The 16206-nt window shown below is 37.6% G+C and overlaps 1 protein-coding gene across 1 annotated transcript in view; it reads left to right on the forward strand.

Moving 5' to 3' along the window:
* The window catches only part of TRHDE (thyrotropin releasing hormone degrading enzyme), a 227534-nt gene that overhangs the window by 106522 nt on the left and 104806 nt on the right, over window positions 1-16206 (forward strand). Inside the window, exon 6 of the mRNA XM_068400961.1 lies at window positions 7176-7313. Within this exon, the coding sequence (XP_068257062.1) occupies window positions 7176-7313 (138 nt within the window). The remainder of the gene's footprint in view (window positions 1-7175; window positions 7314-16206) is intronic.

The raw sequence follows: 16206 nt of genomic DNA on the forward strand, positions 1-16206 counted from the left end.
AAACAATTGTGATGAAAGTATTTGGACTAAAACTTTGTGTCTACATGGAAGGGCATCTTTAATCTTTCTTAAAGTGAACCGTGCTTCCTTCACACTATTAGGTGCCACAGTCTAGATGATCCTGCCATTGCTACAGACAGCTGAAGATAATAATGAGGTTGCATATCAACATTTCTGTTTTAAAAAGGTGGGCTGCAAGACATTACCTGTACCTAAAAAAGTTAATAGAAAACCATTTACCTGAAATTCATTACATTAATTACTTTGAACATCATGCAACGTGCTTCCCAAATTCTTGCTAAATGATCTTCATTGCCTATCTTTCTCGTTGACTTGGTTGAAATAATAAAAGTGAATATGGCCATTAGATGCATGCATATCTTTAATGTGCTTTGACTCAGATTGCTTCCTAAAGTATTTGTCTCCATCTGCAAGGTTTTCTTAGATGTTGTCGGACTCATAGAAAACCTAGAAAATCATTATAAGTTTTTAAGTAGACTGAAGACATGGGCCTTTTTGATTCATTTCATTATTATTTTTGCATTTCAGACCTGAGCAGTAGCCTGCTTGATCCTTCTAACCCAACATAAATATCATGCTGGCTCAGCATTGAGAGCGATTCAGCTTCTTGTTTTTTAAAACTACTTTCATCTCTTCTTTTTTGGTTAAAGGCTCCCCATACCGGTATAAAGTAAGCCTTTAATTAATACCACATGGTGTGCTTTTTCCCCCAGTAACTGCTCAGTGAAGTCAGTGCTTGTATGATTTTCTGTTTTAACTCAACTATGGGGGAAGCTTTCAATGTAAAATTAACTAGAATCTCATGTATAATTGACTTTGGCAGGAAAAAAGAGATATGTAAAGGTAAGCTGCGAGATCTTCTGGTTGCTAATTACTAGTCCTTTTTAAGTATGCCAGTTTAGAAATCCTTATACTAAATTTAGCTTATAACTAAGAAAATAAATTTATGTCTCCACATGGTCTTCCTTAAAAGAGTTTCTTTTTTTATACTCTGGCAAAGTGGATTATGGAATTCTTAACTTTAAGTAGTTAACTCTTAACATTTAGAGATCAGACATAAATGAATATCAACATTTAGATGAAATTTTTATTTATTCAAGAGATTAAGTACAGGTTTGGAGAATGTCAGTGTCTCTTCTTTCTTCGTGTCATTATCTGCTCATCTTGAGAGAGCAGTTAAAATGACATTATGATGAGAGCTTTTGGGTTATGTGAGTTCAAATCTCCTGACTTCAGGATTTAGATGAAGCTTTGGTTTCAGAAAGAAACTTCAGTCAACTCACTGAATTTGACATAATTTTGAATTAGTAACCACTTTGTCTTCAGTGAAAATGAGAAAGAAACTTTGTGCCAACTTTTGCCTCAAGGCAAGGACTCATTGCAGGGTAGTCCTATGAGACAAGAATAAGCCTTCGTTAGGAAGTACAATTGATATGGGAAGCTCAATGGCAAAGCTGTAGCTGTATATTTATATGTATATTTACTGAAATGCTCTGCTGTCCTGAATGTGCCGCCACTGTGTATTTTAAAATTGTGGCAGCGTGCAGTTACTTGGAGCACAAGCTGATAAGTAGTTTTTGGTGTGCTTGCAAAATGTCTTTGGTTCCTTCAGGACTTAGCTCACTGTATCTCATCACTTTCAGGCTGAAACGGAGTCGGGGCGTGCAAAATCCATCCAGCAAATGTTAGAGCACCCAAAAAGTATTCTCATTGATTGTGACCTCTGACAGTTGTTGCTGGAAGTTGACTCAGTACACCAACCACATCTTAAAGCCACTTTTCCTTTAAATATTATTTACTGTTTCTTGAATTGAGGTGAATTTCCTCCACAGATTCCCCCTGTGGAGTTTGAGTTAGAGGATAATATTCATACTTTTTTGCCTAATGTTTTAAAATGGTCTGGAGACAAATGCATGAGGAGACAGTGGATCTGTGTTCACCTGTTTGCGCAATGACTCTGTTTCTGTGAAGGCAACTACATACAAGGTGACAGACATGATCTTGGAGTGTGAAACTGGCCTTTTTTGAAGTACTGATGGTCAGTGTGTGTTGTTTCCTTTTCTAATGCTCCCTTTTTTGTACTGCATCCTCCCATTCTGTAGGCCTACATTTGGTGTAATGCATCTGGTATACAACTAAATCAAAGCTATACCAGAAAACAGAGCGGTGAGAGGAAACAGCAGTTGAAGTATCTAGTAAAATTGCTTAAAAACTCCAAATCAACTATCCATCTGCTTGGCAGCTTAAGCAGGTGGTCATGAATATCTGGTTTGGCACTTCATTGAAAAGAAAATACATACCCAATTCTCTTTCCTGATACTTAAAGCTATTGATCTTCCTTAACTGTGAACACCTAGAACATCTACCTTGCTTTATAACAACAAAAATTGTCAGTCAGTGAAAATTTCTCAAGCACAGGGGCAGAAATTTTACAAGAACTTTGACTAAAAATGGAGAAAAGAGGATTATGAAGGTAGGCACGGAACTGTGACATATTTCAGCTGATAAATGTAGAATGTGTTGCAGGTCTCCTTCAACAAGCTATGCACATAACTGAAGCACACCTGGAGAGATATAAATTTAAAACAAAGCAATCTGTAAGCTGCTCAAGCTATTTACAAAAAATTTCTGTTGGGAAGAGAGAAAGAGAAAGAAATGTTACTTTCATTTGCATGTACTTGGGAGACTTCCTGTGCTGTGACAACTTAGGATTTATAAGCATGTAGACGGAAAGAACTTGCTTTTGGACTCCAGTGGATCTTTTGTGGCCTTAAGGTGTTTTATTGGACCTTAGGTTTCCTCTAGATGATATTCCGCTGTAGTTTGTTAAGCTTCACCCTGAAATATATTGTATTAGAACTGAACTGCTGGTAGTGTATATGCTGGCGTTCTTTGATTGCTTTCAAAATTTACCCCTAATTCTTTTTCCCAAGGCTGCACTTTCCCTATAAACCCCAGTATTGTGTATTGCAAGTGCTTGTTTTGTCAGGCATGAGAGATCACTTATCTCCTTTGTATTCCTGATGGCTGGGAAGGTCTATAGTTTGGAGAAGATATTTCCAGCAAAATTTTTCCAGGAAAATCACTTGCAGATTTACACACCAATATTAAGCTTTATTCATGTAGATTTCTCAGTTCATAAAGTATTCGAATGGCTGTCCCAGAACAAAGGTGATGCCTTTAATATTGAGGCCTTTGATCTCTTCTGCATACTAATTATCAGTTTTGACTTTTATTGTGCTATTCCTTTTGTTCCACTGTTGGATGTTTTTCAGTTTCTTCATTTTAATTCTTTTCCCTGGTATTTCATATTAATTTTTAGAAATTATTTTTATGTGACTAACTTTAAGTATTACATTATAGTCATGTGAACTTGTACTCCTACATTATGCCTCAATGTGTTATTTTAATGGCTCTTGAAGGTACAGTCTCTTCTGCCAAAAAAATGTTATTTCACAATTGCTTTCTTTCCATTTAGAGGTAGACTAGTTGAATGGTGGGCATCCTGTTGGAGATTAATACACAAAGAGTGACCACTACCTTTCCATAAACCTTCCTCCCTAGAACAAGGTGAAAATAAACCAGAACCAGAAAACTTTCTTGTGCTTAGCCAATTTCTTACTCCTGAATCTTTTTGCTAGGGAATGTTTTACACTACAAATACACATTTAAAAATCTCCAGATTATTTCCATAATGTGAAAGAATTGCTATAGGTGGAAAGTTTCTGACCCTGTTACCCATAGCATTTGTGCTGCTTTTACCCAAAGTAGTGAAATTTGAATTTTCACAATGATTAAATGTTGGCTAAGGAGGGGGGAGCACAGAGAAAGGGTAAGTCTTTCAGGTCAACCTCTTACCAAACAGAGGTGGTCTTATTGGCGAGGATTAAAAGAAGTCATTCTTATGAAGAGACAAATACTTTAATCTAGTGACCACAGGTGTTTTGGAAATAATCTGAAAATGTACATCTTTGAAAGACATGTTCGTCTGCTAACAGCACTTCAGTCCCTGCACCTGGAAGCATTCTCAAGAGTAAGTGGGTAAGCAACCAGAAATAATTGACATGTCTTTTCTTCTCAACACAGGTCTGGTCTTCCAGACTTTGACTATCCGCAGTTCAGGGAAGGCTCTGAGGAGAGGAGATGAGGAGATGGGACTCGAAGTGGGCAGTAGGAAGATAAGAAGCAAAGAGGCTTCCTGCTTGCCTTTCAAGAAAGGCATAAATTTGAGTGGAAGCACTTCTCTCCTTATTTCAGGCATACCAACTCCTGCTCAGAGCCCTGGCCCTATGTTAGCACTGCTCAGCCTTGCACTTATATGCAGCTACAGACACTTTCCAAGCAAAGCCTCGAGACTCAGCTGAAGCCTTCTTTTCTTTACAGGCAGATCACACAGTCTTTGGCTTTTCTCTTGCAGCTGAACTCCTTCGGACGAGAATCATCTTGAACAACATTTTATTGTTGTTTCATGTCTAGCTGCAAACCTGTCACCTACTGTGTTGCCAGCCTGCTGGCCTCATTAAACGCATACAAAGATTGGTTTTCTTTACAATTTCAGTGCTAGGTGTTTCTTTAATCCTGTAGGTATCATGTTAAAACAGATCAATTCCACTGTACTGCATAGGGTAAAATAACTGGGGAATAGAAAGCCCTCTTCCATCAGTATAAGCAGTTTGGTCACATGTGTTGGCCTTTTCCCCTTTGTGTGCTGATAGGACTTTAATAGCTGAGGTGGTGTTTCTTCAAAATAATGAAGGCAGTTTTAGTTTCTTTCTGCATTTCTGTTTCCTGTTGCCTCTTCAAGCTGCAGGCCCCCTGTCAACCAGGAAACTCCCCTTCTCTCTCTCTCTCTCTGTCTCCCTGGAGTTATATTGGAGTTTCCTTTTGAAATCTGGTCTCAGAGACTATGTACTGAAGGGAAAAGGTGGGAATGTTTTGGAAATCCTTTTAGTTAAATAAATTTAGCTTTATAGGTCAAAAGCCTTCTTAATTCTCACTGAACTGCATGTTTACATGTTTGGAGGTATACTAGCTATTCCATTTGTATCCCAGTGTGACGATCTGCCATAAATTTCAAGGAAGACTTTTCAGCTATTCTAACTTGAATGAGTGATCATTAATTTAAAATGCACTTTTTCTGCCCTTCAGGATATAACCTAAGAAACAAAAAGAGAACCAAACTGTAGCCTGTCCTTTTTATATCTTTTGTATTCTTCTTCTTACAGCTTCATGTTATGTTTCCTACATTCTTATTTCCTTGATTCCAGGTTCTGTATTTAAAGTATTAATTTGTGATTAACAAGGGTGCTTTTATTCAGTTACTTCCAAACAGTAACAATCCACTGTTTGTCAGTTGTGATACGCAGACTTGAATTTGGAGATGGGTCTGTACATGTGCGTGTTCAAACCTATACATGTCACATATCGTACTTCTGATGAAATTGGTGCTCTATTACTGACTAATAGGGAATGTGAGTAAGGTGCATCTAGAATCCTTTACACCTCAGCAGTTTTCCCCTGTGTAGGACTGTCATAGTAATTGTTTCCCTACGCCTTTTTTTTCCCACATTAAAAAAGGGCAGTTACTAACTGTGTATGCCTGAGAAAATTTGGAAATGAACAATAATATGAACAAGACATTACTTTTCCCTTCACAAACCTTACCTCATGCAGACAGCTGAGAACACTAAGAGTGTGTTGGGTAATTGGCTTTCCTGCGTCCCCTGTTTTTAATTGCCTGAATATACAATTAGCTCAAGGTACATTTCTTGTGCTCTAATGAATTTTAACATAAAGATTTATTTCCAGATGGATCAGCACTGGAACAGCTTTTCAACTGTCTTATAATTTAAATTAACACATTGATACCAAAACCTTCCCACCCAAGAAATTAAACATAGAACGTATTATGTAATTGTGTGGTTATTTTATCTGTAGACATCAAGGTGGCTTTTGGAAAAAAAAAATGCAGCATTCCTTAGAGTTTCTTTGTGTTATGGCAGTAGGTTGACATTAATTCAGGAACTGTTGTAATTTAGATAAAGTTTGAGATATGTCATTTCAGGGTGAAAAAAGCTTATTTAAACCTTCCATAATTTTTAATTCACTCTGCATTTATTTGTGACTTGAAAAAATAAGTAAATGAAGCTCTTCTTTCGTGACATAGTCTTTTGGATCAGAGCCGTCTATATGAATACATTATGAGAGTTTTTAAGGAATGTCATTTCTTAGCTGAGAAAGTGCCATCTAGTTGCACTGCAAAAGTGAGTGCACCATAGTTCGTAGAGTATACACGGACATTTAGTTAATGCTGCTGCCAGAGTAAATATGCAGCAGTTTTGACATGCCTCTGCGGTCCATATTTATAGAAGTTATAGAAACAAATTAGTGTGTTGGATGTTGTTTGGGTTTGCATCTGCCTCTGATGTAGCTGTGACTTTGACTGTATCATTTAACTTCTACCTACAGCTATTGCCTCACTTGTAAAGAGAGATAATAATGGTTTCCTTCAGATAGAAGTTACAAAGTTTGTAGAGCAGGCAAGCTCTTGAGGAGGAAGGATTTCTGTATCAGAATTATGAAAGACAATGCAGGTGTCTGCTGTGACACTGCTGTGGGCTCTGTTCATTGCCCTGTCCCATGTTGACCTGCCATGTGAACTTGGCACTAAGAGCCAAGTGGCTTAAACCTCACTAAATAAAGCAGTAATAATTATATTTACCAATCTCTGTCAGAAGTTTTCATACCTGCTTATACAATGAGTTCTGTGATTTGTAGCATCCGTATATTTTTGTGATTGAAAACCATGTCATTTTGCCTCTTTCCCCACCCCTCGTACCTGTGAATGGTCATAATCAGAATTGCAGTCTGCACCTACAGATACATTTTGATTAATCTAATAGTCTTTAGTTTCATTTCAGTCAAGTTTCATTGCAGCAAGAGATCTCAAGTCAGAGGGATTCCTGATGCTAGAATTAGTTCCTGTCTATTCCATATTCAAGATTGTAGGAAGTCGTGGCGGCTTGACATTCAAACCAGAAGGTCTGATTTTAGTCAATTGTCATATAGAGGCTGCCTCTGATAACTGTGCATCGTTTCTGCTTTGTTGTAAATGTGTATTTGTCTGCGATATTACTGCATATGCTGTATTTCAGGAAAAGCAGAGATTTCTGACAGATGTCCTACATGAAGTGATGTTGCTGGATGGTTTGGCCAGTTCACATCCAGTATCCCAGGAGGTGCAGCAAGCCACAGACATTGACAGGGTGTTTGACTGGATCGCCTATAAAAAGGTGAGACTAATTAAACCTACCTATCTCTATATATAGATATGTTAGTAGCTATTAGAAGATCATGTTCCATCTGTAAAACAAATACCATTGTGAAAGACATACACCGCAGTGGTTACTAGTAGGGAAACTTTAATTTGTGTGGAATATATTTGGAATGTACTGCAGTGATTTTAGCCAATTACATTCAACACATCCAGTGTTATTAAATGTTATAAATAAACTTAGGAGGCTGGCAGAATTCAGCAAGAAGATTTGAGCTTTTTAATTACTATTTATTTTGTGGCAGTGTCTGAATTGTGTTAGATGATTTAAAAAGGAGAAGGATGTGTAGTCTTTGTCCTATTGAAACTTTCTAGAAAACTTGTCAAGTACTAAAGTTAAATGTCATGTTTTTTTTCTGTTTTTTCTATGTATGTGAATTTTTCTATCAGCTAGTGAAAAGTCTGAAGTTGTTGCTGAACAGTGAGAGTGGACAACTGCCTTGTGGGGTGATGAAAGGATATCTATTAAATTCAGGCAATTTCAAATTGTGTTTCAATGACAGAAAGCCTTTTGGCCAGCTTTGAGACTGAACAGCTTCTGTGCAGGAGTGAGAAGGCTGCACACTTCCACTTTCTCTGTCGTATGACTGGGCTTGCTGTTAGTATGTGGCCCAAAAGCTGGTGGTTACCGTCATACCATGTGATGATCTCTGCTAAATGTTGTGATGTGTAATACTGTGCCTTAATTTCATGACCAAATGCACTTGACATGTGATGCAGAGGCTGCTGCCAGTGGCCTTCTGCTGTGAAGGCTGTACTGGAGCTCTCTGCTGGATATTCAGTAAGAAGTCTTTTGACTATCATCGTTGTATTTGATAATAACTTTTCTTTGCATCATTAGCTGCCTCACATCAGACTGTAACAAGACAGCAGCAGCATAGCACTGACTTGCCTGCTGAGCCTCCAGTTTATCCAGTGTTCATTCTGGGCTAAAAAAGAGGTATATCCTCTCTTATAGTCGTCAGTTATTCCCAGTCAGCAATAAATTCAAGTGGATCCTCTTCCATGAAAGGATCTTATGCCTTTAAGGATGGGCAAATGAGAGTGTATGTGTGTATGTCCGTATAATAGGTATAGGACATAATATGCAAACACAAAATACTTAGGAAAATATTTTAAAATGCTGGAGTTGCTTAAGAGCCCAAGGAACATTTTTGAAAATCCCTTAGCTGGCTTTGAAAACATTGCTCTTGGTCAAATAAGCTATAATAACCAGCAGCTTCTAGCATGCTGAAGTATTCTCATTGTTTAAATGTTTCAATCATATGTTTGCTGGTGATAGCTGAACCTCGGTAAGTTCAGAGGCTTATCTCACATCAGTATCTTAATATTTCAAGCTAATTATTTTTCTAATTAATATGATAATAGTAATATCACACAGTAAACTGTAATACTCGACACTTATCTTTTCATCTTACGAACACTTTGCAAACATTACGTAATTTTCATGTACATTGAAATGACAAATAGGACAGTAGGACACATCTGTATACTATTAGCTATTTTATGCAGGCTAATAGGATCACTGTGTTTTCTGTGCAGATTAGAGTACAATCTCTGTTTTGTATCTGTCCATTTAAAGGATCCTTTTTCAGTGTAACAGTGGCCATGCCCAGTGGATATGGCAGCCTCTCCACTCAGCTTCTCTGATGGCCAACTCTCCTGAGCCCTAGGTGATACTGAGTGTGTTCATATCAGGGCCTGATCCTGTAAATTTTGAACCTGGTTACCAGATCTAGCAAACCAGCTTGAGGAATGGCAATGGAAGAATTTACTTACACACTTTCATAGGTGATGAGATGAAAAGACACACTCTTTCACCCATGAAGTCTTTGTTTTCCTGTCTGATGTGTCTGCCATTCTCTGTAACCATTCATCCTTTTGTTTTAGTTAGAAGCAATATCTAATAGGAAGAAACTTTCCTGACTGACTTCATAGCTGCTCTTTTCACTGTTTCTGTGTCTTCCTCCAAGCACCTGACACTGTTTCCTTCTGAGGATAAATTAAAGCAAATTTAACATGTTGTAGATCTTACATTATTTCATTCCTATGTAACCTCGTATGCACGCATGCATAGCTTGCACTGAAAATCAACTAGGGAAACAAGTTCATTTATTAGATAGCTAGAACGTTTGCCCATCCTTCTAGCTCTCTAGTGTCTGCCAATATAAATATTGTGATCAACGATGTGTCAATAAAATCCAAACTATAAAATTATACTGAAGGCTTTTATCTGGTCAAGCATGTGCTCAAATATTTTCAAATGCCTCAAAGCCCACCTTACAAAATGAGCCCTGCTGGAGGGATATTGTTGCTGGTATTTCTGGGATAGCTTTTTTGTTGTTTGCTGACTTATTTTTAAAATTACTGTCAAGTATTAAGCTCTCGGGAATGTTTTCTGTTACCTTTAGTGAAGTTTGGATCAAGACCATCAGTGAGGACTTGAGTATTAAATAAAATGTCCATTTTTAAATGGTCTAGCACTACGTACTATATCTTTTAGCTACATTTTGATGTGGGTTTTTTTTTTCATTCTCTTTAAATTTTTTTTTAAATGTCCATCTTGTGCTCCCTGGGACCTTGGATTGTCCATGTGATCTCTTTTCTCTCTTCACAATTTTCTGTATGATATTGAAATGATGAAACTTTCCTCCATCTAATTTCTGTACAGTGAAATGACAGTCATAGAATGTCATTGTCATTTCATTGTCTTTACTGTCATCAATATGGCATAAATCAATTAGACACCATTAAAGCACCCATCTCTGCTAGATACTGAGCTGTCATTTTAAAGATATGCCTCTTTCCATACACTTCAGAGGTGACCATTGAACCTGTGCTATTTAAATGCCTCAGAGCTGAATGTGTTTTTCATTTCCACTGTCTGGTCCTCAGTGATTGCACATGTTAAGAAATCTCATTACATAAACCCCTGAAGAATGGTATTCAGGTAATCCCCCAAGCAGAGTGAAACAGACACTACAACCCTGCAGCACACAGTGATTTTCCCCTTAAGCTGTTGAGAGTAATGTTTGCCTCTTTCAGAAGCATCATACTAGTCATTCTTCAGATAGGAGCATGTCATCCTCCACTAGGGCCACAAATATGTAGAGAAAAATGAGAAGTCGTGATAGTTCATTAATAAACAGTACTGGTAGAAGATTCAAGGCTCTCAAGTTACATCAGAGAGTGGGTATGTCTTCCTAGTGCAGCTGGAAGTGAGATAGTGTCCTCCCACGATGATGGGAAAAGTGGTTATATCCCAAGTGCAGCAGGAAATATAGCCTGTTGAACACAAGAGTGGATTTGAGAATTGTTAAATCAAAGCAAAAAGTGTGACAGCCTTTCCACACCAGAAATAACTGACAGCAGGAATCATAGCCCTGGAGAGCTGCATCAACGGAGGGGGAGAGAGTGCAGCAAGAATAACATGAGGAGCAACAATCAGCAAGGAACAACTAGCTGTAATAAAACAGAGAAACAAGGCAGCTGCATCTCAAAGGGAGCAGCCAGCCCCAGAACAGCGTGAGGAAGAGAGATCCCAGGCAGAACTAGAGTACTCATAGTGCTAGATGCGCAGTCACAGCCAGATAAGAGAAGGGATTAAAGGGCACCCAGGACACTGTAGAGAGCCAGATAATATCTGAAGTCATTTCCATCAGCCTGCTGCATACTTTGAAGTGTGCTGGTTGAAGATTCTGGCAGCAATCAGAGCAGGCAAGACCGGTATGATGGAATGTAACTATAAAAGTACTCCCAGTAGAATATGACTTGGCAAGTGACAAACAATAATCAAAACAAGGAAGAGGATTGCTGGAAAAGGGAACAATATTCCTATTTTTTCCTCCCTGTAAGCAAAATTAACCTCAGCAGTGAGACCAGTTACTGGCCCTTGCTTTGTAATGAAAAGAATGCATTATTTCCTAAACCTTTGTATAATTTCCTTTTCCTTCTTAACTCTGTGCCACTTCTTTAAAAATGCTTTTTTCTGCCTTCTGTGTCTGAGTGCTGCAAGGAAGATATATTTCTAATACTAATAAAGGAGGACCATGCTCCCTGCCTCCCCTCAAAGGCCCTGTTCTGCATTAGGAAATCTGTTCAACTAAAAATTTGCACAAAAAAAAAATGTATGTTGCAATAACAATTCTGGCAAAGTAGAATTTAAGAAATTGAAAGCAGTGGCTTGCTCACCCTTTTGAGTGTAACTCCGTTTGCAACTTTACAACATAACATGTTCTGCAAGAATGTGGAAGAACAGGAGGGCTAACTACAGTCACTGGAAAGGCTCTGTAAAAACTTTGTGCTTTTTACTTATGTTCCTCAGGTACTAGGAAGGATATAGGCACTGCAATAAAATAAAATAAAAAAACCAAAACAAACCAAAACATCTATTCTGCCCAGTAAAACCAGGATTAGTGTCAGAGTGAAATCCGCTCAGTTCATGACTGCAATGAAATTGTGGCAATGTGCCTCTATGAGATGACCAAGAAAAGTGAGAGCAGCTCATTAACAGTGAAAGAAATACTACATAATTACTTATAAATAGTAAAATATAGTAAAACAGGTTTTACTTTAATTATTCACATAACTGAATCAGTAACATAAGATGGCATCCAGCTAGTTAAAAGTCTTACAATACAATCCAGGTGGCTTTACAACCCATTCCCTTACCACAGCATAAAGGGAGGGCTTTTTGTTATCCCTGACTAATTTAGCCATGAAGTCATCTGTAAATGCCATTAAGGCCTGGGTGCACGTTTGTGTGATGCTGGTTTCTGTTCCGTGACTTGCGAGTGCAGCAGGTCAGTGCCCAGATTACAGAAGGTGCTTTCAGAAGCCATTTGTTCATAATGCATTGTACAGAGGAGGTATCTTGTAATGAAAATAATCTCTTTCTGTTTAGATAAAAAGGTTGTAGGTCGTTACTGCTTCCAACATGAAAGCTGTTGAAGCTCAGAGTTGGTGAAACCTTTAGGTTCATGTTCAGAGCTGTCCCAAGAGTGCCTGACTTGAAGTATGCGGGCTGTCCCACTCCAGCCAGTGGGTGCTAGTGTGTAAAACTAGGCAAGTGCTTCAAGATACTTAAAATACCTGTCTTTAATAAGGCATCTGATCACCTTCCTGACTCAAATTAAACTGTCATTAACCTATCACGCTGTTTATCGTGTGCTAAGTATTTTATCAAGAAGAAACCACTGTGTATGATATGTAGACAGCTATGCACCTACACTGCTTCAGCAGCATTACGTTCCCCACGCTGGGGACGACTGTGTATGGGTTTGATTGGAAATAATAAAAATGGAGCACAGATGTTAATAAAAGCATTGTATTTTAAAGAAGAGCTTGTTAGACTAGATAGCTCCATCAGGCCAACACAAGGCAGGGCAATTGGGAAGATGCAACGTGTTGTGGTACAAACAGACCCGATTTCAGTCTTTGATGAGATTAAACGTGTGATCAGTACTGATAAATTTTGTTGAGACATGGACTTTTAAAATCTTTGTTTTATTACGGCATAGTACTCTAGTTAAAAAAACCTCAGTGCTATACGATATCACTACAGAACACATTGTCTGGATTAACAGATAACTATCAGATCATACTGATCCCCAAGGGCAGTCATCAATGGAGAATCATCACAAATTTTGAGTTTTATTTTACTTAATTTGCTTTTGGATTCTCTGTGGAGCTGGTTGATAAAATGGTGATGCGTTTCCACTTTAAAGTGAAATAACTGTGGCCATGTAAACACTTCTGTAAGTGTTCTTTATAAAAGGGAAAATCTTTGTCAGTTACTTCTAATGGAAAACATGGATTTGTGGAGTCAGTTTTATTATTACAAGAGATTCTTGATACAGTAGATTTTAAGATACACTGGTTTATTCTCTACTTACTTGAATTCTGATGATGGCCCATCCATGTAAATAATGTCAACCTCTTGTGTTTGTCCGTCCTTGAAGATTTCCTCATCCAAGCAGTTAATGAAGAAGTATAACGTGCTTTTGTCCTTGTCAGTGGTGTCAGAACATGTGAGAGAAATTTTGGTTGTTAGGCTAAATAAAACTGTTGTAAATGGGGTCCCCATAGCAATTTGTCTAGGCAACTGATACGTTTTATTATCCAAGGAAAATGTGACAATATCCACCTGAAGAACATGATTAGTTATGGTCATTTATCCCTGAATTTTGTTCATTGTGTCATGTTCCTAAAATTTGCAACAGAATTTATGTCTAAGACAAACATTTCACCAAAGCTCATCTTACCATCTGACCATTTTGGTATTATCCAGCCCTAGAACAGCTGTGTTTGTCAGAATAGAAAATGATTATGATTTTCCAGGGAAAAGCTCTCCTTGAACATAATGTTGCTTTTTCAGTTATGTTTTGGCATCAGATAAATGGCCTTACAATCTATAAAAACAACATAAGATGCCTTTATGCATCTTTGATGATTTAGCATGGTACATTACAGGTTTGTAGGTATGTTTGCTGGTTTTAAAAATATTGGCTCATCCACACTGTATATAAAGTTTTAAAAATAGTGTAAGTTTAATTTGTTTATTAAAATATGTCCTGGTTTTATTGCTGAGTATCAACAACACATTAACTTGTGGATATGCACTGCTTGATAAACAAATATCAAACGGAAATACTGTATTACTTTAAAAAGTAAAGAAGATTAAGTTAAATGACTGATTATTTTTTTTCCTAGTCTATCCAGTTAAAATCAAGTAGGGATAGTTTTTTTGGGCTCCTTTTAATCAATGTAGTCCTTTACTTTTTAACAATTTATTACCAGGTGCAGGGAAACCAGTCAGACCCGAATTCAGCCAAGTGAATAGTTATGTGCTTAATTTTATGTGTGTAAGCTCTGGAATTTAAGTTGGGTTGCTTATGTGTTTAAGGTACTTCAGTGTGTCACTAAATGATGGCCCAGACTAAGAACTTCAAGGTTAGGCTCATATTGTCACATTTTTTACTGGTATGCTGCTTAGTCTGCATATACCTATCTCCTTCCTTACTTCTTCTTACAGCTTTTACGTGTATTTTCCAAAGGGAAAGCCTCTAGGAATTCATTTGAACATTTTACATTTCTGCCACAGGAAGGGAATCATAGGCACATGTTTACTCATTTAAGCAAATATATTCTGTAATCCTAATCAAATCAGGAAGCATTCACACTCATCATATTCGCATGCATTAAGCTTCATTTTTCTTGTAGTATTTGGAGCTGCCGTTGGAGAATACAGCAAATAGCCAAACTGGTGTATTACAGTGCTCAGTTTCTGAAAATGAAAGAGGGATTTAGTGCTGGTGACTCATGATACAGTCTAATTAATTCCCTGAAAAGAATTTCTCAGTGAGTACTTCTGCAGTTCCCAGAGATGAGATGTTTTGGATAGAGGCAGCTGAAGAATGCCAGAGGAGGCTTTGCAATTATCTCTGCTTTTACAGCTCGATAGGAGGACTTTAGCAGAGGTCTCTCAGGAGCCCACCACAGTACCGTGTTGTAACTGATGGCGTGAACAGGACAGACTTGTTCCACGACTATCAGGGCAAGGCCATATACCATGAATGACAGTTCAGATTACAAAGGTAGGAAGGTATAATACATTTCAGCATGACCTTCTGAGTGGGAGCTGAGGAATGGCTGGACTTCTCCTCTTGGGGAAAAAGGAAAAAAGCAAGAGTGTATGGTGAATATGTTTGCTTAAGGAAGAACAGTTTAAATGCAACACCTGGATTTGAAAGTGGTTACCCAGTTTTCAGTTGTTCTTACAGGAGAACTGCTGATTTGCTTAAGGTCACATCAGTTGCACAACAGACATTACAGCCAGACTTCTTCCATCTCTTGGTCCTCTTCTTTAATGTGCTGAGGGTAACGATTCAGTTAATTCAGTGCACTACATGTAGTGTAACACAGCAGCTCAGCTGACCAAGTTTTTAGATAATTCATTTACACACATAAACACTATTCTGTATCTGCATTTCAACAAATTCTACAGATGTGACTTAGTCAAAACATATTTTTTGTGTTAAATTTCTCCAGGATTTGACAGATTTCATTTTGTTTTTTAATTTTATGTAAGAGTTCTTTTTTAAATGTCACATTTTCGCTACATGTTTGATGTACATTGTTCTTTCACTTTAATTCATGCTGTGTTTTTCCCAATAAGCTAAATTTCATGGGGTATCCAGCTGTGGTTGCTTAGTACCAACAAAGAATGATTGTTTTGGAAAACGTGACTAGGATATTACTTGTTGGTTAGTGTTCACATTACAAAAGTAATGTGCAAATGTGCATTCTTTGTATGAGTGCTTGGTAACATGCTCTTCTAATCTTTGAAATGAACTTAGAATCACAGAATTATATAAGATTTTGAGAAATAAAGAATAATGTATTAATTCAGGAACTCTGAACTGAAATGAAATTATACTCATTTACTTAAGAACCCATTTGATTGTGGATACACTTAGGCTTCTATTTCAAAAAGTACTGTACAAATATGTTCAAAATTTTAAGGAAAAAACCGAGCCTGTATGCTGCTTTTATTACATTTGCAGTGCTAAAAAATCTTTCTTCAGCATGTTTCATGAAGAAAAGATACATTTCAACCATTATTCAAAACATATTAGCCAAAATTTGAAAGTTTTTGTGTGATCTTAAGTGGTTCTGCTAAGATAGTTCATGTCTGACTTGAGTGTATACATCAGGTATGGCTCTGGCTTACTGGGTGAGGGGCCACCTCAGGGCCAAAGTGTAAAAGGGGGACCCAGATTTTCAAGGATATAACATAAAAGTGCAATTAATTATTTGTATTGGACTTGCCTACTGAAGAATGGGTTGATTCC

Source organism: Nyctibius grandis, chromosome 5 (genome assembly GCF_013368605.1).
Source record: "Nyctibius grandis isolate bNycGra1 chromosome 5, bNycGra1.pri, whole genome shotgun sequence".
NCBI lineage: Eukaryota > Metazoa > Chordata > Aves > Nyctibiiformes > Nyctibiidae > Nyctibius > Nyctibius grandis.